This window comes from Rhipicephalus sanguineus, chromosome 3, assembly GCF_013339695.2.
Source record: "Rhipicephalus sanguineus isolate Rsan-2018 chromosome 3, BIME_Rsan_1.4, whole genome shotgun sequence".
NCBI classification, from domain to species: domain Eukaryota; kingdom Metazoa; phylum Arthropoda; class Arachnida; order Ixodida; family Ixodidae; genus Rhipicephalus; species Rhipicephalus sanguineus.
The window spans coordinates 134,210,109-134,233,332 of NC_051178.1; the positions used below are offsets into that span (position 1 = coordinate 134,210,109).

At 41.8% G+C, this 23,224-nt stretch overlaps 1 protein-coding gene across 1 annotated transcript; it reads left to right on the plus strand.

Moving 5' to 3' along the window:
• The first annotated feature begins 223 nt into the window (after window positions 1-223).
• LOC119385105 (uncharacterized) lies at window positions 224-8,341 on the plus strand. The gene is made up of 3 exons (XM_049413403.1): window positions 224-1,516; window positions 5,409-5,563; window positions 8,070-8,341. The coding sequence occupies exons 1-2, from the start codon at window positions 224-226 to the stop codon at window positions 5,553-5,555; spliced, it is 1,440 nt and encodes a 479-aa protein (XP_049269360.1). The 3' UTR covers window positions 5,556-5,563; window positions 8,070-8,341.
• The last annotated feature ends 14,883 nt before the right edge of the window (window positions 8,342-23,224 follow it).

Genomic DNA, 23,224 nt, shown 5'->3' on the forward strand with positions numbered 1-23,224 from the left:
TCAGCCATCACTGATCAGCCCAGCCACAGACTCCTTACCTTCCTCCTCAATCGAGAAGAATGGTGAAGGAGAAGCAGTAGCAGCTACAGATGGCTCGACTTCAATTTCATCCAGCAATGATGATGATCCCATTAATCTTTCCAGTACACACCCAGGGCATGAGCTTCCAAGAGGAAAAGCATCAACTGACTCAGACACAGCAACATATCAGCCAACCCCAGTTATGGGCACCCTGTCTTTCTCCTTTGGTGAAAATTCGTGGAATTGTGCTTTAGAAAGAATACCAGATGATAGTGAACCAGCTTCAGATTCATGTGATGATGATGGTTATGTCAGCAAGCTTTCCAGTACACATCCAGAGCATAAGCTTCCAAGAGGAAAAGCATCAACTGGCTCAGACACAGCAACATCTCGGCCAACGCCAGTTACGGGCTCCTCGTCTTTTTCTAGTCAAAGTGATGGGAGGAATGGTACGGAAAAAGCAATACCAGATAATAGTGAACCGGGTTCGGTTTCATGCGATGGTGATGATCACGCCAGCAAGCTGTCCAGTACGCACCCAGAACCAAAAGAACCGCTGTTTGTATTTGGTGTCACTTTGCCAAATAGTAAACAGTTAAGTGCTGTCGCCGCTGTCCATGTTGAAATACCATCTGGAAAGGATTCATCTGTTACATATGCAATTTGTGGAGGCCTAAATGTAAAGGAAGTGTCATGCCAACTGACTAAATCCGGTGGATGCTTGTACGTTAGTCCACAGTATATGGAGGAAACTTTGGAGGACTCACAGGAAGTTGGCTCATTTGCTGCGTTGGCTACTGTGAAGGGAGAACCAACTTCCAGCTTTTCAGTGAGCTCTTTGTCTGTGTTTCCAACCATCTCTCAGGAACGTGGACCTACTGAGCCACCTGCAGCAGCAAAGTTGACTGTTTCTGTTTCTAGCTCACCAGGGGGCACTGTAAACATGGTGCACAGTTCATCAAGAAGCCATGTGTTTGAATTTGGTGTGACACAGCCAAATCGGAGCGAACCTGCTCCGCTTGGCTCCCCATTTCCTGGTACTGTCAGCTCAGAAGAGAATGTGTTCACTGCAGATGTATCTTCTGGCCCCCCAAAAGAGAAAACGGCTTCTGGAAACATTGCCTTGCCTGGTGCTGCACTGGAAGCAAATGTTGAGCTGGCTGATATGGTGACACCACAGGAGCGCATAGCTGGCCACAAGCTTACATCAGATGGAGAAATACATGAAGCCTCTCAGAACTTGCCACATAGTAGGCTGTCTCGTGAAATCCTTAAGTTGCGTCAATATATTACAGAAAAGAAAGATATGCCTACTTCCAATGGTGTGGGCTTCTGTCCCGACAATCTCTATTCAGAAACTTCAGCACTCATGTCCAGCCCTGAAGCAGGACTATCGACTTCTACATCTAGGCCTTTAACCATCACATCTGGACCATCTTCAGTCCCAGCTACCAGTACACCCATGACAACAGCATCAACACTGGCAAATGGAATGGTATTTTACCCTTTTGTTTTACTAGGATTCTTATAGTTTATATGGGGGCATGTGTTCATTCAGACTGGCACTTTTGCCTTTATAGAGCTGGCATGAACATTAAGTTCAAGTTGCAGTGCATAGATTGCCAGCAAGTGGGAACAGCTTCATGTGCCTTTTGTACAGCCTGCGAGAATAACTTCATGCAGTTTCAATATGGAAGTTTTCACTATGTTATGGCACAGCAAATTATATTAACACCTCAATTATGTCATGCTGGGCCTCTGTAAATGTTATTGTAAGGGAAGTCTTCACACAGTCTGGTCTGTGCACTGATACTGTTCCCAGAAATAAGTCTTTTTAAAATGCAGTGGGAGAACGATATGCTTGCTAGCCATTGCTGTTTCAGTCTAAACGACAAAAAAGTACAGGGAAAGGCAGAGGCTTGAAGAGGTGAAAAATTGTTAACTAGGGAATGTCACTGGAGTCGTCATTTCACTAAGAGGACGTGTCTTTTTTTTTAGGGCAGCAGCTGCCTCAATTTCGCAGTGGCATTTTTATGTGCGCCTTGCTCGCTCTCCCCCCCAAACTCAAAAATGCAGTAGGAGGAGAGCAAGGTTGAGTGCAAAGAAAGGAAAAGAAAGAAAGAAGGGTAGAAGGGGGCCATTGAAGATAGGTTGGCGGGACAAATGGCGTATCTGCCATTTGTCTCACCGGGTGAAAGGATGGACACAAAACAAAAGCACATGTACAAGCGCTTGTGCACATCCTTTTGTTTCAGCTTGTCCTTTCACTCAGTATGCGCTATAATGATTAAAACCCACCAGTGCATTTTAATTAAGCTCCTTTGAAACTCGCCTATTTACCGCTATCTGCAGTAGCATAAGAAGCTGGTAGTACCAGGAATGCACAAGAGTTCCAAGGCCATTAAATAAATAATATGAAAATGCACAATATGTTGCTCATTGTTTTAGAAGTTAGCCATTAACCCTTTCAGATGCAACCTATGAAACGCTGCCTGTAAATGCATCACATTTAAACAACATCATTTCAAGGCACTCGTTATTCTACTGCGATGGCGTAAATTGAGAAACATCACAAGGGGGGGGGGGCACATCTTGCCATGGTGGCCATTTTGTGTTTTATAAACATTGTTTTATGTTTAAATATATAAAAGTCAAAATCATGCTTTGAAATAAAATACTACTGAGCAGCCAGTAGTAGAAACGAACGTTGGCAAAGTTACTTTCTTAGTGTAACTCATAGGCAGGCTCTATCATATTTCTGGCTCATATGTCGTTCGAGTTAAACCATCAAATGACAATGCTAGCACTTTTTTATTATAACGGGTAAAGGTACAGCTTTTCTTCAGCTCCATTCACTATCGTGCATACCTGTTAGAAATAGCCTACTAGGATTTGCCCCTAGAATCTTTCTTGTTTACGTTCACCGGTGATTTCTTTTTTAAAATAACACAGTCATACTCGAACAATCGCATTTATACTTCATTAGCCACTAAATTGTTGACATAAATAAGTTACTATGGAAGATCAGGGATTATTTAATTACTTTGCATTTTAAAGCCCAGCATAGCAGACATTTGTAGCATGTCAGAAGTAGCCCATAGCATTTCAGAAAACTCGTGCCTGTTGAAACGGACATAGCGTTCACTTGTGTACTTCGTTTCTGCTCTTCAGGAGGGCTTCTGATTTCAGAGTTGGTTTTACAGAGAGGACACTATACTTAACTGTCAGGCAATTCAAATATAAAGTGCGAAACATGTCTCAAGGAAGGACACTTGCAAGAGGTGTCCTCGCCAGCCTGATTACAAGGAGGGTGAGGAGCCCCCTGACTGGGTCCTGACCCCCCCCCCCCCCCCCCGTGATTTATACCACTGTTCTATTGCAATCCAAATAATGTCATAATATGTTGACTCATGTGTTTATAGTGACTATTCTTAATTATATTGTAAATAAATATTTATTTATCCTTAAGTCTTTCCTCTTCCATTTTTCCATAAGTATAATCAGATCTTAGGCTAGAATGGCAGTGCAATTTTATTTTTTACTTGTGTCTCATTGTGAGCAAAGAAAAATTATACTTTTGTGGCGTGGCTGGTGGAAAGTGTCACATCGAATGACTCGTCGAACATGGTCAGTAAAGTGGTCATATGGAATTGTGCTCTGCAAAATGAAGATAAATGCAAATACATTTATGGTACAGGAGGTTGAATTTATATAAACCTCAATGTATCTTGCTCTTTCTTAGCCACTAGTTAACGCAACATGCAAAAACAAGTTGTGTACACAAACGTGTACAAAGTGTCTTAAAGGGTTAAGAATATTTTGAAGAGAACTAAAAGCGCAGGGAAAGCACGGACGGAAAAAGGTGCACATACACACACGCACACAAGCGTATGTGTGTGCCTTTTCTCATCCATGCTTTCCATGTGCTTTTAGGTCTCTTCAAAATGGATTACGAACGTGTCCAAACAGCCGCATTGGATAAGGATAACAGACACTCTTTTTCATCCTTTTCCAACAACGGTTTGTCACCAGCTAACTGTTAAAATGTCACTTGTCACAAGACACGCCTTCACATAATTGAACTGTTTCAATTGTTGCTGAGGGTTCTATTGCAAAAGGATTCTGTCAGTTGGACTGCACGCATGAATCAAACAATGGTGTACACTCTGGCACGTACGCAAGCACCAGCATTTATGCTGAAATGTACAATGACTTGTGTATAAAAGGTGACAGGTTCGATACATTGATTAGATTTCAACAACTGGCAACTGTTTTCACTGCTATCATTCTGCTTCGAGTGTTCGTTTTTCCGGGCACAATTTCACCCAACCATAAAATCTTTATCTAATGCTTTAGCAGCTATCCTCCCAACATAACAACATGACAATGTGTTTTGTCCTTGGTTGGTGTAATGGATACTGTGTTATAGGGAGCCCTTTGAATTATGCTTTCTAAAGGTGCCTTGCTTTTGAAAGGGGGCGATCAAGGCATATGTACTGGCAATGTGTAGAACATTAAGACGCTAATGATCCCACCATCTGAAATACAGAAACGTATCTAGAAGCACAGGAGAACATTGCTGATAGGTTCCTGAGCATTATGTTATGCTGGCTCTCACATTCTGAAATACTGGTCATGTTTCTTTTCCATGGGATCATTTGTATTAGCTTTTCAGTTGTTATATGACGAAGAACTGCGACAGCACACCAGCAATGTAGCACCATACATTGGCTACACCTACACTGACAGCCGAATGTCTCTGATAATGGTGATCAGTTCCGAGTACCTACTGGGCATTTCAAACGAGCTGGCGTTTTCAAATTGGCAGTGTGTATAGGTATCCTAGGAAAGGTGTGTGCTCAGGGCATGTTGAAAAAGAAGACATTTCTTCTGACCCTTCCCCAGCCCATCAAGTTGTTTTTGTGTGGGATGTCATAAATCTTGAAGTTCAGTGGTTGGGAAGTATGCCATTTCATAATGCTGTGTGCAAAAGTATAAATGGGCACTCCTCAATTAGTACACTCCGTTATCTGTGAGTAGTTCTGCATTAATTTCATGTTGGCCACTTAGAGTATTGACTTGTATGCAAAATTTGGTTGATTGTTTTGTTGCCTGCTCCCTATATTTGGCTAGTGCAGATGGGTTAATTAAGGTAACTGCATTTTTATTGATATTTGTAGACATAACTCATGGGTGAAAAAATGTGTTTACATTTATACTCACACTTTCACATTTACAACAGAGATTGATTTACAAGAGAGCCGTGGAATCATGGTGACGCTGAATGTAGTCCATGCCTAAAAATTATCCGCATAGGAAAGCAGAAGAGGAGTCTGCAAAGGGTGTCTAAGCGTATTGCACTTGCATGCTCCGTTTTATGTTTACAGGGCCCGTGGTCGCCAACAACGCAGTTGACTACGTCAGAAAATGGCTTCGCTACCTCCTCCCCAGTTGGCCACATGAAAGACACGCCAAGACGCCCTAAAAAGGCCTCTTGTCGCAGCTGTGCTTCCAGGGGAAGAGCTAAGCAATAATACAGCAGGTGACGTATCAAAACACCGCGAGTTTGACCCAAGTCCGTGCCTCACATTTTGGCTGAGCGCCATTTTTGAAAGCATTCGCTGTGGCTAATTGTAAAGTGAACAACGACCTGGTGCAACGTAGCTGTCACTCTTCAATTGTGCAGGCTAACACTGGTTTAACTATGTTCAAGTGACTGCAAAATATTTTTTCAATCTACTTTTTGATTTCAACTTACTTTCTTGAGTCGAGCTTCCTTTCAAAGGTAACCTGTGGTAAGGTTGTGGGCTGCATAAAATGCCTATAGTCAGATACAACTTTAGAAGTCTGTGGCGTTTCCTCCTCACAAGCAGACAAGCCTGCCCCGATGGGCGTGCACTACAGACTGCCATCATGAGCTGGACGGCCGGTAGACGGCCTTCGGAGAACATTGTTCAGTGCTTGAGCAGGACTGTTTCTTTAGTCGTGGAGGCAATTGGCTGCTGCGCTTCAGTCATCTGGGTGGGACCTCTCCAGACTTCTTAAGTTGCGTCTGACTATAGTTTACAATAATGTAGCTATAGAAAGGCCTCTGTGCAAAACCTGGTGGTGCACTTAGAAGCATTGTGAAGAGCTAGTAAAAATGGCTCTTTTTGACACTGAGACTTAAAAAAAAAAAAGAAATGCTTTGATTGCATAAGATGTGACAAATTACCCATTAGTTACAATATGCAACTCCTTAGAATGGCCTATGAGATAAGGTGGTGCCTGTGGCTGACCACAGCATGCTGCAACTTTTAAGAAATGGTGTGCTGGGACCTAAATCATAGTGACAACCACAAAATGCATGAATCATATGCTTAGGTGCTGTTTAAAGCCTGTAAGGTTTACAGCTCTGCAACTTTACCAATATTGCTTGAGTCCTATGTATTATTTATGTGTAAGAAATTTAGCCAAAGCAAAATTTCATGGAAGCTGGCTTTTAACTACTTATTTATTGATACTGCTTGCCCATAAGCTGATACAGAATGGAACAACACATATGAACTTAATTTCATATTTCGCTACTAACATTGGGATAGGAGCAAATAACAGCACGATGTAAGACAAACAGGTAACATTAGACTCGTAAATGTAGAAACAGTCCCATAAAAATTCTGTCAATAGTAAACGTGTCGCATTTCACATGAAAATAATAATTATAACAATGTTAATAGCATCTTAAAAACATTGAGGGAACACTACAAAGCAGTATGCTTTCTTTTACACAGTTCCAGGGTCATGTTTCACTTGCAGCACAGTGTGCAAGCACACATTTTTTATGTATCGGTCTAGAGAATCTGAGTTATACCATGTGAAGGCTTCCTATCGAACTTTTCGATTGTTCTCAGAAGCAGAGAAAACTTCAAAGCATCTACCCTAGGACGCAGGTATAATTGATCGGTATTGCTCGACCTGATGGAACCAAACATTTTTTATTTGAGTATTTTTAATATTAATGCTGAACCAATAGCTGCTTATGGATAAAGGTGTTTAGGTCTTCATACTTTTCTTCACTGTGAGAGTGGGGGCTAGTTTCCAGTCTAGGTACCATTTCAGCCGTGGGCGATAGTTTCGTGCAATAAACCTCGCCACATGTTTCTGAATTCTCAGTTGAGGTTGTAGCTTTTCTAATTATTTTTAGGATTCAACAGTCATGCATTAAACTAGGAAGAGAGGGGGTGAAAAGTCAGTGGAAGTTAATTCATTCAGTAAAATACACGCATGCCCACTCATACACACATACACGTGTACGCGTAAAAAAAAAGTTTCAAAGTGTGGCAAATTTTGGGAAAATGCAGATCAATATTGCTGAACCCAACTTACTGCTTTCTATTTCGGAGAACATCATTCCTATACAATTTCTGATCCCGTTGCTTGCTTGTGACAAACTCATAATTCCTGGCCACAGACACTACTCTCACTACTCATCATGTTATTTCCTCTGTTGTGGATCATGCACGAAGCTTGTTTTTGTACAGCTTTCATTGGCTATTGTTCCCGCATAGTTGTGTCTAACCATAGCGTTTGGACCAGCCGCGGTGGTCTAGTAGTTATGGTGCTTGATTGCTGACCCGAAGGTTGCGGGATCGAATCCCGGCCGCGGTGGCAGCATTTTCGATGGAGGCGAAAATGCTGGAGGCCCGCGTACTTAGATTTAGACACACGTTAAAGAACCCCAGGTGGTTAAAATTTCCGGAGCCCTCCACTACGGCGTCCATCATAATCGTATCGTGGTTTTGGGACGTTAAACCCCAACAATTATTATTAACTGTAGCCTTTGGAGGCAAAGCTTATGTTGTTAAGGAACTCACGAACGGGGAATTGAGTGCAGCACAAGCAACTTTTATGTGGAAATTATTATTGGAAGAAAAAACACATCACTGATTTCAGAAGCTTTAGGGGAACGGGCCATGAAAAGTTTTCTCCTAGTGTGACCTTCGCACATTATGTTGTGCATGTTGGTCTCTGGATACATTGCATTTCCTTTGTTTCTTCTTTTTTTTCAGGATGAAAGCAGCCATGAAGAGCTTGTTAATTTAGGATGCCATCGAAGTCCCGTGGTGGCGATTTTTTAACCTTATAGTTTTAAGCATGCTATTGTCGTGACCATCATGCATCAGGATGACAAGTGGTCATGCTGCTGAGAAAAGCGACAGTCAGGATCGTATTGTTATCATTTAAGTAAAGATTTTTACATACAATCATTATTGATGAATACTTGTGTTCGGCTGACGTGAGCCGGTAAATTGTAATGAAAATGTGAAAATAAAAATGCCTATCCTTTGTGGCTAGTTAATTATGTCTGTGTCTGTATTGCTGCTTTTATTCCTTCTTTTTCGAGGTTCAGTAAGTGGTAGCATAAACTTTATTCTAGCACTATACTTAATTCAGTAAAGAAGAGAAAGTTTTCTTGTGTGCATATGTACTTCATGAATGGCATTAGTGCAGGAATTTCAGTAGTACAGCTGGTATTATTTGTAACAAGGGATTGACAAACGTAGGACTTAGACAAAACCAAGAGGCGTTTGTATATTAGTGTAAGTATTTTGAATGTTTCATTTGGATATGAGATAGACTGGGTTTTGCACCATAGGCATAGCTACATAATTGGACCAGAAATGTGGTCAAATGGTTACGGTGTTTCCTACCTGTCCTTGCATACAGTTTTCTTTCTAATAGCTTAAAATTTACACGTTTTATGTACTGCAAGCAAAATTATGCAACAAATGTAGATAAAATATGGCACAGAGATGATGGTAACAAGCAGAGACTTCTAGCATTGTTCAAGAGTGCACGCCAAACCCACCTGAACATTACGGCTGTCAGTCAAACTATCATTTCTTGCATTGAACTATACCCAGAAAAGAGGCTTGTTCAATCCTCTAGTTAATGCAATCATAGAATAATGCATTTTTAAAAATTTTTTTATTCTTTTTTGTAGCTACTGCTTTTATATGTTCGATGTGCTCGCTTGAACAAAGTTGCAAGCCCGCGCTCTTCTGTGCCATTTTAATTTTTCACTTAATTCACCTTCGTTGTGCTGTTTTACTTGAAGCTCATGAACACCAAGTGGCGCAAACAATGTTATATTGTTTTATATGCTCTGATGCCTAGCCTAATATGCCTATATTTCTACTGTACCAAGGCATGGAGAATGTACATGTTTTGTTCAAGAGTGTAGTGAAATTGACTTGAGGAAAACAAGGATGTAGATGAGGCATGAGAGGATATAATTTTTAATAATACAGGTACTAGTCAGATATATAAATATTTGCTAACTCTGTATTGAATAATATGCCAGAATATGAGTACCATACGATGAAGAATGTTACTTTAGAGTCGAAAAATGCTATGGTGATGAAATATGGAGGCAGGGTACACACTTACGTTTTGTAAGAGATGTAGTTTGATAGAGCATGTGTACTAGCAAAGGTCTTTTTTTTTGTTTTTAGAAGCTTAATATGGCCTTAATACATCCTATCCATATCAATCTGATTTTGAAGGTTATATTATTGAACTTGATGTACTATGTTCTTTCTCATTGTGCCTCGTGAAGTATTCATGAAATTTCTCAGCCTCAGGAAAATAAATGTGTACATTTCTGCCAGCTTTTCTTGCTGTTCTGATCGCGTAAATGCAAGCAACATTGGCACAACACATACATTTTAAGGTAAATACGGGTTTGTGAAAGCTATCTTACATAACCCCTAAATGCACAAAAATTTAAGGTTTGTATTTTTTTATCTTTGAGCCGTAGCCAGCAGTTGAGCTGGTATTGCTTGGGTGAAGATTTATAAACTGTAACTCTCTTTTAGACCAGGACAAATTAAACTGCATTCAAGAAGGAATGGAATCAAGACTACAAATGCCAAATCGAAAAATAACTTAAGATGCGAAATTTGTCACGTGGACACGGAAGGCACCATGGGATTGTTGCTTTCCAGTTCAGTGCAAGCACCATTTTTGTTTTTTTCTTCTCTTACTTGAAGCAGATTTTTTTTTTGTTGCATCTATTTTCTTCATCCTTTCACTTCACTAATAATTTCTTTACCATACATTACTCATTAAGCGTTTGGGTGCTCTTGGGTCAAGGCAAGATATTTATAAAGTGTTGGTAAAGCCTTCAGTTAAATTTGTATCAACCGTTTCGTAAATTATTGCATATAAGCACGTGTACTAAGACATTTGCGAAGAAGCATCAAAGGACTTTGAGAATAATTTTGTTTCCCAATTGTATTTCATTGTATTCGTCAATCGTCTCAAGACAGGTCAGGTTTTTGAAAGGTTTATCTTCTATTTAACTATTTGGCCTACGAAAGGTCCTCTTATGGGAAAAGTTAATTTGTAGAGATTGTTTTCAGTGATCAAAGTAAGCTCATTGCAGAGATCATACAAAATTTGCCCAAATTTTGGTTCAAGTGAAAATGTAGATAGTACAACAGGCTGCACAGTATCATTTCTTGGAGAAACAACCTAGGATAGGTTTGGCTTGTTCATGTTATTCAAATGGAGCAGAGGATACTAGATGTTGTCCTTTGACAGGTGTTTATAATTTTTTTTTTTTTTTTTTTGAGCGACTTCTGCGTGAGTGGTGGAGATTTTACATTGCCTTGTGCGTGCATATGTGATGCTGCTTGTTCCTAAATGTCACGACAGAAAGGTAGAAACTGCTGTAAAAAAGTTTCGTATTGTGCAATTATTTTAAACAGCTATGGAGCAAAGTAAGGTGTGTAATGTTGATCGATAGCCGCAAGACGATTTTAAACTAGAAATAACTTATTGCCATGTTATAAACAGCCAGCGGCAAGTGGATATAGCGTCCCGTTTTAGCTTTGTGGGGCGTCGTAAACAGTTTTGTTACAATGTCGTTATTTGCTCAGTGTGAACGATATTCTGATAACCGTAAACCTTAACTTTGTTAGTGCGCGCGTAGCACGTCTCGCCACGCACTGCATTGCGCGGAAGAAATCCGTGCGAAAATTTGAATATTTAGAGGAATAAACGCGACCATTCGCTTATCTAGAGCTTACGTCAAGTCTGAAGGACGCCAGAGAAAAAAAAAACAAAGCATATTTTATTACTTAGCGCGTTTGAGACGCTTCCAATGAACTCATTAATGGTTTGTGACAGACGACATGTGACGTCACGAAATGTACACAAAAGTTGAGTTCGCGAGCGTAGGCTTAATAGTTATGAATGCATGAACGATCGACATGTGAGAGACCAGGAACCTTCCTCATGTTCTTTCTCGAAGTCGCCGAGTACTGCGCTGAGAACGACTTGGAAAATGCGCTATGTGACAGGTGCCGGTGCAGCGATGCAGTGTTTTCTTCGCTAATGTGAGTGATCTGCCTATCGCCATCTTGAGCTCTTCAAGCTTGCCGTCAAACAAAATCGCCTTGTTTTCGGGACAACTGAAACAAACACCATCGCCGGTCGTACTCGCAGGTGAGTTTTTTGCCACGTACCTTTCCGTATGTGTTTGTCGATTGACCCTTTGCACTCCCGATTGTCGGTAAAATTGCATTGGCGGCATCGACGGGAGCTACGGGCATACATTAAATACCCAAAGCAACCGTGTTCTGCTTTGTAACATCGCCATTAGGCCTAGGGAATCGTGATTTTACGCACTTGAGGGCATTTATTAGTCGTCCAAACACGTTCCAAAACTTCCGTAAGAACCCTGTAATCAAGATCGTCTTCAGCAGAACGGATAGCGCGGGTGCAGCGCGCGTACTGCTACCATTCGCGTTCACGAGAGGGAGGGGGTACTAGTACTTTGCAGTGTGCCGGAATCCTGCGTGTCGCCGCGATGGATACTCGCGACATTTTTCCCGTCTCCGACTCGTGGAAGCAGCGAGTGCGGACTATTCTCGACGCCTGATCTGGCTGCCTACAACAATATTGCGGGCGACTTTGGCAGCGCGTACACGGTGTCCGAGAACGTATCTTTCGTGTAGCGGATTGTGTTTGTGCGCGCGGCGATGCCGACGTTTCTCGTCTACGTTTTAACTCTAGTACAACACCGATTGTGCGAGGCGGAGCGAGGAGAGGTCACAATAGCGGCCACATAAGAGCCTCTTGTGGAGCTCGTTAGTGTGCGGTACGCCTGCGAACATAGCAATCTAACTAGCGGAGCCAGAGCGATCTTGAGAAGATTCCGTCAGCGGACCGGTCACCATTGTCGGGTATTTTATTTTTTCATTTTCCACTCCCTCCTATATATTTGTCTTCCGCTGTCCTCGGAAGACAAATACGGGGCAGCACGAAACCGCCCTATTCTGCGAGCTACGTGTGTAGTTTAATATAACTCGTGCCTAGGAGAAAGCGCACACCCTGTAAAGAAAGCAAACGGAACCGCAGTCTCTTTATCGGTCCATGTCGGCAGCTGTTTCAAGGGCAGCAAAAAGAAATTGGAAGAGATTCGGATTTTCCTCGGGTTGGACTCTTCTCAGGATTATCGCACTGCCCTGCGGTTTCAATTTGTAGCAGCGCACTTTCACGTTCGTTCACAACCATTGAGCAAGCGGGTAGATTTTTCTAGAACTGCTTTGTGTGTGACTTAGGGCGGTGGAGCGTCAAGATTGTGCGTATATTCGACTGTTCAGACGTTCGGTGCACCCTAAAGAAGCAACAAAACAACCCTCAGGTGCAGTATGAGGTCCACTAAATTTCGCTTCGAGTGCGGTTTTGTCTGGGGCTGTGTCTTGCGCATAAACAAGGAGGCGCAGCCACGCGGCTGTAGGGATTTCGTAAGTGGTACCCACAAGGATATTCGCTTCAGCCATTGTGTCGACACTTATCGGTAAATTTGGGGACTCAGCTGCGTTCCTAGCGATGTAACGAACGGCAGTTTAGCCGCGTGCGCCGACCGTGCGATTCTGAAGGGGATTGTAAGAGCTGGCTGACCTTGCACACGGTCGGCAGTATTTCCTCCCGTGGCTGCTTTTTTGTCATTTCCTTCTCGGCTATCTGCCCGTGTTCCTTACCCGAGAAGCCATTTAGACCGCTTTGTGGGTCGAGAAGTTTCAAACATGTTCTACTGCAGGAGCGAGTGGCACATTTATAGAAATAACGTGGCTGTACTAACGATCATGCACAGCCACGCAAGACGAGAGTTTATCCCTCCTTTGTATCTTGAGCAGTCAACACAACACTGCATTTATGATGCACATAAAGACCAATGCTGCATTCTAAGTGGGCATATCGTTGCCCGTTTCCAAACCCACAACACCCTTTATGACACTGCTTCTCCCAACCTTGTTTTACTTGTTTACGTACAGTTTGAATTGGTGTAGTGATCACTTGTTTCCATCGTGTGTGTGCTATTCATCTCTTATCCACAGGAAAGTATAGAAAAACATTTACGGTACATTTATGAGCCCGAATGTGCCAGATATCGGTCATGTTTGAACGCTTTTGTTTTTTTCAAGCTTTTCATGGCATTCATGTTATCGGTTGTTTCGGCTTCATTGACTGCAGAATTTGCTAATGTGGTGTTGGGATTGGGTGTTCAGGATATTGCTACTTCATTTTGAAAACCAACTTTACATTGATGACTCCCTGTTGCTATCATTTCTAATATTGCAGTGTGGAAACTTTTGTTCATACGGTGCACTTTTTTTGTCCCTGGTATTATTTCGTTATGCTTTTATATATAATTTTAATCTGCTCTTCATTAATGGGCATTAGCAATTTAAACTTCTAGGAGAATGCACAGGAAGCTTGTTCAGCACTCAAAGTATCATGTGCGGGATATTCCTGCTCCCTCAGCAGAATGTAGAGTGCTTCAAGGTTCTTCTGTGGTAAAATGGTGTGTGTGGTTGAATATTGTTTTTCGGTTGTTCTCAACCTATTCACTGCACCGGGATAATATGAAAACATGGCAGGGCTTCACTGTTTCATATTTCCTTTAGCAGTCAAACAGTTGTGCTAGTGAGGTTCTGAACACATTTATCCTTCATTTGCTACTTAAGCCCCACTTATCTTGCTGAATTAAAGTGTGCCTTACGTGACTTTTCTTCATATTACCAGTTTAGATTAACAGAAAATACTCTTCTAACCTTCAGTACATTCAAAATACATTCATAAGGGTGCCATTTCTCTGGCCATTTGCTGTAGGGTCCTCATTGGTTACGGAGGTTCATGCGAAGTAGCCTTCTTCGCGTTCTAGGCTGCTGTTTTGTAGCGATGCCTCTTCTGATGTTCAAGCGCTTTTATGCTTTTCGAGCTTTATCAATGGTTAGAGCAGTTGTCTGGCCACATTATCAAAAGTGTGAGCAAGCAGAGTGTGGTGGACGATAAGATTACTGCAGAATCAAGCTAAAGGCATCACCACAAAATAAGTCCTGGCCCTTCGTCTTGGTCCGAGCGACTTGTTCAAAAGACTACATCCTTTGCGCTCTATGAAAATGCTTAACGAAGCCAACATAAGTCACTAGTTGTTTCACGCTTCTAAAACGTGAAATCTTTTATTCGGTGCTGCTTTAATGTGCCATTTTTCCATGGATAGTCTTGTGAACATGACCAGATGTATTTTTTTTGCTTTTCTTTTTATTTTCTCAACTTTGTGAACTATTCATTGTATATTTAATCAATATTGCAGCAGACCTGAGAATAACAGGTGCATAACACACCAAATATATTTTAAAAGAATCAGTTGTCGGGCTAGTTGGTCGTGCATAATTAGCTGAGACATATTAGCGCAAGGAATATATGCTAGACATATGAGCACAAGGAATATATTTCTCGTGCTAATATGTCTCAGCCAGAGATAATCCACCAGTTTGTTGTTTTTTTCTTGGGAGATGCATTTCCCAATGATGTCTGAATTGAATGAAGTGATTTCTGAAGTTCTGTTTCTGAAGTGAATGAAAGAAGGAGAATGGCTCAAGGGGCCTGTTTTTTGTTAGACACAAACATACAAGGCAATAGTTAAGGAAGCCCAGAAAAGCATAGGAAGTGTTACTGTAGTTTAATTGAAGAGTAGTAATTGTGAGATAAAGGGATAATGAATTAAAGTGAAAGAAAAAACAACTCACCGCCAATAGGGACCACAACCGGTACTATCACATTTGATGAAGGCTTGAAGCGGTGGTCAAACAGGGAAAGTCGCTAGAGCCAATGTTTCGGCAAGGGGGCTTGTCGGGAACTCGCCCAGCATTCTTCGGTCAACCATGTGTCATCAGTGTCAGTACTTTGTATATTTACAATAAAATGATCACAGCAATACTGTTATGTAAAGTACAGTGTTCTTCAGTTTATGCTGGACAGTATTGTTTGTTTTCGAAGAGAATGTCACAGGTCCTCACCTCTGTTTCTGCAATTTTTATTACCTTTTGACGATTAGAGAAAGCTTATGAGCTATTATTGGTATTCTCCAAAACTTAAGTGGTTAAATTTTGTTAATTATACTGCTCCCCTTTTATGTTAATAACTGTGCCGTTTTTGCAAGCACTGCTATAATGAACAATGTTACAGGTAAACTGATATCCATCGACAATACAAACATTTTCAGTACTTAAGAGTTCCGACTTACTCACCTCAACTTAATCATTCCATTCGTAACTGGAGAGCAAGCACATCCTCGACAAAGAGCATTTACCACTTAGGTGTTTCAGTAAGCTGAATAGGCCTGTGTAAAGTGGAATTTGGCTATTTACTTTTGTCATCATTGTTTCTATAGTTTGCAAAATACAATGTGCCTTCGAGTAGTTGCTGCTTGTTTGTTTTCATAAAAGTCCCATTATACAGCTTTTACTTTTCATTTAATACAGCTAAATTCGGGAAACTTGTACAGTGCTGTTACGTGAAAACAACATACCATATGTTCTCGCATATAACCCAACCCACCCCTTATATAACCCACACCTATAACTTCAACTCTACAAAAATAAAAAAAACTGTGCATATAACCCTTGCAAATAATCTGCACCCCCACTTTTTAAGCATATTGTTCAGTTTTTTGGGGTGGGTTATATGCGAGAAAATACGGTATATGTTCCAGAAAGGGGACCATAATCTATTGGCTAGATTTTTGGCTAGATAGGTGTGATGAAGTGGCACCCTGTATTTCAAATTGTTTTGGAAATATTGAACTTGTTTCTTCATGAATGATCTTTTAGCAGCTCCTGACATTCTTCTTCCCTTTGAAAGATTTCAGTACAGTATATTCTGAAGCTCTCATTGTGAAGCCAATTGCGCCAAATTGCACCAAGAGGTGAAACCTGCTACATCATGCTACATTTTTGCAGAAATCTCATAATTTGTTCTTTTAGGAGAAAAAGAAGGCTGAACATGCTTTCAAACCATATGTAAGTTAGCACAGTGATTTAGAGTGGTGATTGGAGCATACTGACAAGTGCTTTGCAGTTGAATTCATTACTTGGCACATCGCTGCCAAACAATTCAGACTGGCCCATGCTGTGTAAATAAAATTTTCTCCTACTACTAGACCATACCGCGAGATTACATTGTTAAGTTTAGTAATATATAAGTTTAGTAATATAGCTTCTGTTGACCAAGTTAGAGAAAAGGAATACTGGGTGCAGTTACAAGTTTTTGGGTGACTGCTTGATTGTTTTCATTTATTACAGTGAGCAGTACATGGATGTACTTGAATACACCATTTCGTTAGTGTGTTTTCAGCAATTGTAGTATTATCTGTGGTAATATACTTCCATAAAAGTTCATGCAAGGTGCTTAATTTTTAAGTTATCTGACCATACAATCACCATACGTTTTTATCAACAATTCCACGCACTGCAGTGGACTGTGATATTTTACTGAGAAAGCATGGTGTCCCAGCAACCCGATATCTCTGTTCTGTTTCTTGATCGCAGCAACAGTTCATGGTTGAGAACTTATCGAAGTTAAATACGAACCCTCCCATTACCGCAAATTTCATGCAGCACAAATTACATTTCTGGCAGAAAGGACCAATTTTACACCCTGTATTTTATTAACCACCCATAAACGAGTATCCTAACAATTATCTCCATAAAACAGAACAGCAGGAATTTCACCACGCAGCGAAGGCCTAGGTTGTTCTGAAAGCACGAATGTCATCAGAATGGTTCTTCTGGATAGTAAACATAATGCGTGATGAATTTACGCAGCTTATGCTTCCAGTACAGTTTGAAGTTTATTATATTTCTTTCTGATACAGAAAGAGAAGTAAGAGCTAAAGGTCATATTGCCTGACAGAGGCTCTTACTCCTATGCGCATTCGGCATGCATGTGCATGGTTTCGATGTGAGTACAAGAATAGAGCAGCCAGACAATTTAATTAAACATGCATGTACATAATTTTCACTGCAAATAAAGCAATACAGGTAGACATTACACAAACACTTCATGAAAACAAACATATCGTACAAACACTTCCAGAATGTATATCTATATCCATTAAATTATGAACTTTGAAATTGCAGCACAAACGAGAAAATAACAAAAAAACATGTACATATGGTGTACATAAAAAGTTAGCAAGATATATTTTATTTATATGTTATCATAGAATGTAACAGAAACCTTTTTTTACAAATTGTTTAAAGCGGGGTGCATAAAAGTCTATATGATGCTCAACAACGTTTAATAGCCGGGGTACTCTATATTCCAGGGTACTGTAACTAAATCGTCAGGCAAAGTCATATTCATGTACAAATAGGAAGTAGATTTCGGGAAAATGTTAGGTTGCCTGAGGTCACTGGACTTTTTTAAACTTGCAGCTGTCCACAGAAAAATGAAGAGCAGTAACTTTTTTAGAGTATCGTAAGTAAACATGCATGTATTTGTGCATAAATCGATTTTGTTAAAACGTGGTACAACCGCTTCAGCTTAGAGACAAATATTTGCGTTTGAAAATGTGTGCTTGGTAACTGCACCAAGTGGTTGTTATGCTGCTCCAAAGCGAGGGTTTAGATGCTCCAGAAGTGGCGTCAAAGTGGCTTCTGTCGATAACATCACTGCATCTAAATAAACCTTTTTTTTGGCTCACAGGGGAAACATTACTTTTGCTGAGGCTTCCATTTCTGAAAAATAATGGTTTTTGAAGTGATGATATTGGTGTTGCTAAACATTCTCGTGCCATGACAATGATTTGGCAGTTTATCGGAGGGGTTTAAAATGATTTGATAAATGGCTATGAAACTGTACGCCTCTTCGCAGCCAGTGATAGCTTGAGTCCGTATAAGTTAACCATAGCGTGATCTCACTGGTAATCATAGTTCATGACATTAACCCTTTGTAGGTCTGCCTATATTTTTGACATGATCATATAAAAACCGGCTGTGGTACATTCATATGATCTACAAAGAAATAGTATAAAACAAATTTCATCAAAATCGAGCCAGTAGTTTACTGAAAAAAGTGGGACATTTATGTCCCACTGTGTTTTCAGAAAGTGGGAAGTGTTTTCAAAAAGTGGGAAAACACTGTCCCACTGTCTCATGAAGGCACCATCTTGAAATTGCATCAATAGGTATTCGGGATGAAACGGCCAAAGCAAGTGGCACAGAGTATCGCTTCTGAAGGTGCTCCGAGGAAAGTTGTGGGGATCTCATTGCAGCAGTAGAAACCATCTGCACCTGCGCACGCCTCTTGTGAGCCATCATAGCGCTGTGGTCTTTTCCTGTAAAGCTTACTTCACCGCATGCACCAACCATTTTTTTTTTCTCCATTTGCCTGTCCTTGCTTTGGCTGTCGAAATTGACAAGTACTGCTGTTGTCCCTGAATATGAGCATACTTTTCAAGAGGAATGTGATATCAAGAAAAATACTTCCACACACCAATATCCACAATTACGCTGAGGAATGAGTGAGGCAATATCGCAGGGGATTGTTCCGATGCATTTATCGGCCAAGCTGTTCCTCAAATTTATGAAAACACGTGATGACTGGAAGCTAAAATCACCTCTCTGTAAAACCATAAAAAGAGGAATTTATCCGGTATTTTGATTGGTAGGTCCTTTCTACCTGAAGAAGAAGAAAATTCAGAAGCTATCGAGAGAAACTGATCGAAATTCAGTGTCACTGTAACACTACTTCCGCCCTTCGAAAGTGTGGTAAAAGATTTTTCCTCGATAATACGAAGACTTAGGTAAGATATGAGTGACTTATCGTTGCGCTAATTGCAACAGGTGATGTGGGAGAAAATTTTTCCTGCAGACGGAAAAGTGGGATGTATGTGTCCTGCTGTCCCACGAAGGGTTAAATGATGAAACGACAAGAAAATATTCTTGCTTTATTTATTTCAAGTGTTACTGTTGTATAGGTCGAGTTGCTGTGTCATTATTAAAATTTTTTGGACAATACAAGGCATCACCTGCGGAGGTTGCCTGTACAGGCAATTCGTGGGCAAAGGAAACATTCTAATGTGTGGTTTTCACTTTCCTGGTGTTGTTGGTGGAAAGTGCCTACAAAAAGCTTTGTTCATGCACTATGCAGATAGGTATAGACAGGTACCAGTGCCATCATCCACTGGTCGTCGGCTACAAAGCCTAGCTGTAGGCGGTGCACAAAACATGGCAAGGATGGCATGTGTCAGGCTCTTGCGATCGCTTCAGTGTTTGCAGCGCACGATAGTGCGGCCTTTGAAATTGTCTTCCATCACTTCAAAGGACGCTGCCCTTTGTACATCTTCAAGTAAAAAAAATCTGCATATGTGTTTTCGTTAACAGTGGACTCGACGTACGTAAGCTTGCTCATATGGATGGTTTACAACTCTGCTGTGTCATGGACTCTGTGTTTTTGGTAAAGGGGTGTGGTCGTGTTTAGCCAGACCTTAACTTTCAGTGTGAAGTCCTAGAATCTCACAATCTTGTTAAAGGCATACTGAACGAAAATTGGAAAAACTGACAGAAACATCGAAATTCTACTAGGAAGACGCGGCAGTTCCGATAAACAGTATATTGCACGTATTTTTGAACAGTTGACTCTATTTTCGGTGGATTGTCAGCGTGCAGCGGCTGCATGCAAGCGCGAGCCGTGACATCACATTCACCAAGGCGCATGCAGGGTGCGTGTGTTCCTGTCCTCCGTCTTCCCTTTCTCCACCTCTCCTTTCATCCCACTGTCTGCCTTCCACAAAAGCGCTGATGCTTTACCCCACCCGGGAGCATTGTTCGCTGCTGGTGCAGTTCGCAGTGGTTCTGGGAACTGTAGTGGGAGCTGAGCGATTGAGAGACACAAGCAACGGCTGGCATTGTTGGCATGTTTGCACAGTGCTGCTGATTTCATGGACACTGGTTTCATTCCAGCCATGGCAGCTTTATTCTGATGAAAGCAGGATTAAATAATGCATGCACTGTGCTTTTTGTGATTTAAATTAGATTCAAGATGCTAAAGAGAGAGACATAACCGTTAAAAAGCTGCACTTGCCGTGCCCAACGTTGCCCGCCTATACTGTCCGGCTGCCGAAGCTACGGTTTCTTGCGCAACAGCGGCCATCAATTTTGCCAAGACGCAGCCATGGGCCACTCCGAAACTACATAGTTCACTGTAACAGAGCTTAGCTTGGCCAGCAGCAGCAGAAGTAGAGTATTGACAGGGCGAAAATAGCAAGAGCCAAGCACATGCAGCAGTGCGCGATAACGAAACTACCACTGAGACGTGCCGTTCCTCATGGTAGCGTCAGGAAGTTCTTTTTTCAATTAATCAAACAAAAACTAACAAGCAGCATTTATTACGTTTTGTGATGCACGGAAGGTTCTTTTTTTATTGAAAATAGTTTGATTAGCTATGGTTAATTGTACTCTGGACTCTTTGACGTAAATCGGGATCATTTCCAAAATGTCCCACTCGTGGCGCACATCGTGTCCTACATTTACCTTAATTTCTCGATTACTAGAGCACTGCTGTTGATGCTATTGACGTTCCTAGTGTCGAGGCACATTCATGGGATTTCACTTATGTAGCTCACCCAGCTCTCTCGCTTCTTTTATTACCTCCACCAAATATGTTACAGGGAAGAAACTATCCACAGCATGTATTTAGCAGGGAAAGGTGTAGAATGCTGCTGCAGTCCAAGCATGTTTTGTTGTCTGCGTTGTCGTCATTCTGTGCCGTCTCTGCCCGCAATATTGTGTTCACATGCTTTGACACTACAACAGCGTGACAGCATTTGGCATTGCAGTCTCTGCTCACTCGTGGGAAGTACAGTTGTAATACCTATACTCTTGTCAGATGGGAAAACTTAGTGCCACTTTGAAAGAGTGCACATTGCATCACTGAATACCATTCTCACTACTTTGTGTTACAAGGTACAGTTTAAAGTGACATTTGTAAGTTAAAATTTCGGGGGCGGGGGCACGGGCCCGGTGTGCCCCCCCCCCCCCCCCCCCGCCGGCTACGCCACTGGTCGTGAGCGAAAAATCGTCGCTGTCTGTGTGTGAAAATTCTAGGTAGATGCAAATAAATAAATAACAAAATTCTTTGGTTTGAATGATAATCGAACTCAGGCCTTCTACCTGGCAAGATGGTGTTCTACCACAGAGCCACGTCAGTACTTGAAGCTGTTTGGAAAAGTAAAACCTATAGACCTACTCCATGTTTGTAAACAGCGGTAGGCGCCGTCGACATACTGAGGCGCTTGTAGCGACGTCGCGGCGCGTAGGCTCCGCCCAGCCCAAAGCTCGCTACCGCCCTCTATGATCACGTGACAACTGGCACAGCAGCTGCAAAGCTGCCTCCGAGCACCGCGCGTCGGGGCGCCTCCCGCGTGTTTACAAGGGACGGCCGGGCGGCCGCGACAGAGGAAGTTTTCGTGGCTCCAACAAGGACTCTGAAATGAATATATAAAAACTATGTCGACGTGCAATTCTGCCTCTGATGACCTCACCATAACATCAGGTATCTTGACGCCACGAATGTGACTGATTCGCAAAATGCCATCGACGTTGCTGTAGTCTAGGTCACACTTGTGCATTTTAATTAACTAATGCAAAAACGGACCTCTTAGCCCCGCAAGACGCGCTTTGCTGGTGTATGGAAATGCGCGGAGTAACATATCACGAACAGGTCAATAATCGTTACGGTAATTCCTCGCACATAAAAAAATTTGCCGTGTTAGTTACTCATACAAACGTTAAGGGCGATCTCGGTGATACTTTAATCGGCGATGCAGCTGCGATAACGTATTAAACAATTGAAGTAAGACTGAAAGTCGAGCTAGTTGGTACATATTCATCTTGAGAAGCTTTTTGCGCAAACTAGGACAGGGACACAGTGGGAGGGAACAACACCAGCACTGTGTCCCTGTCCTAGTTTGCACAAAAAGCTTCTCAAGATGAGTATTAAACAATTACTACATGTGAGGCTGCTACATATCTGTCAGGTTCGCCAACCGCGTGTCGCGGCTCTACCCGGACGCTGAAGTCGAGACCGCGAAGGCCTACAGCCTGTAAACAGACTCGGAACATTTCACGCTTGCAGTTCGCCTGTGGAGTATGACAGACAAGGAAAAATGTCTTAATGTGTATCGCAGCCAGAGCAGCCGTGTCCAATGCATATGTGTTGCGTGTGTCATCGCAGACGCACATAATTTGGAAAAGTGAAGCCGAAGTTGTGCTTTCGATCGCTGCTGCATTAATGAACCGAGCCACACATTTAATTCACGCGAATACTACAAAATCCTTTTGACCCCTCTGACTTCCACATCGTTCAATCTTGATGAATTCTCCGCATATTACAAAGCTACCACACCGCTTAAGTAGGTAAACATGCTTCCAATGGCTCCAGAGAAGGCTATGCCAAGAAATGCTGTGTGGGACAATACAAGGGCACACTTTTGACAAAGCTAATCATTTTCGTTAGGTAAAACGAGCCCCACAAACCGCTCATATTTTGTCACATAACCTATTAGCCGGCATCGCAGACAAGTTCTCGTGTTTAACAGCTGCGGCCAATTTCTTGCGACGGTCCTCGTTAAAAAAAAAATAAAGTGGACAGAAGGTTATCCGCCTCTGTTGTGCATTCCTGCGTAACTAGCCGTAACGCAGCTCATCGGCACACCGTTTTTTCTTCGTTACACTACGGCAAGCAGCGCACGCACTAGCGAAAACACGGCAGCAACTGCGGCAGGCACAGCGGCTTTTGCCTACCGCGCGAAACTAAACGCCCGACGACAGCGCCACCGCATTTTCGTGACGTATGTCCGGTGGAA

Coding starts and splice junctions, on each gene's coding strand:
- LOC119385105 (XM_049413403.1), top strand. CDS start 224: ATGGGCACCCTGTCTTTCTCCTTTGGTGAAAATTCGTGGAATTGTGCT. Junction 1,517..5,408: donor CAACACTGGCAAATGGAATG/GTATTTTACCCT, acceptor TTATGTTTACAG/GGCCCGTGGTCGCCAACAAC.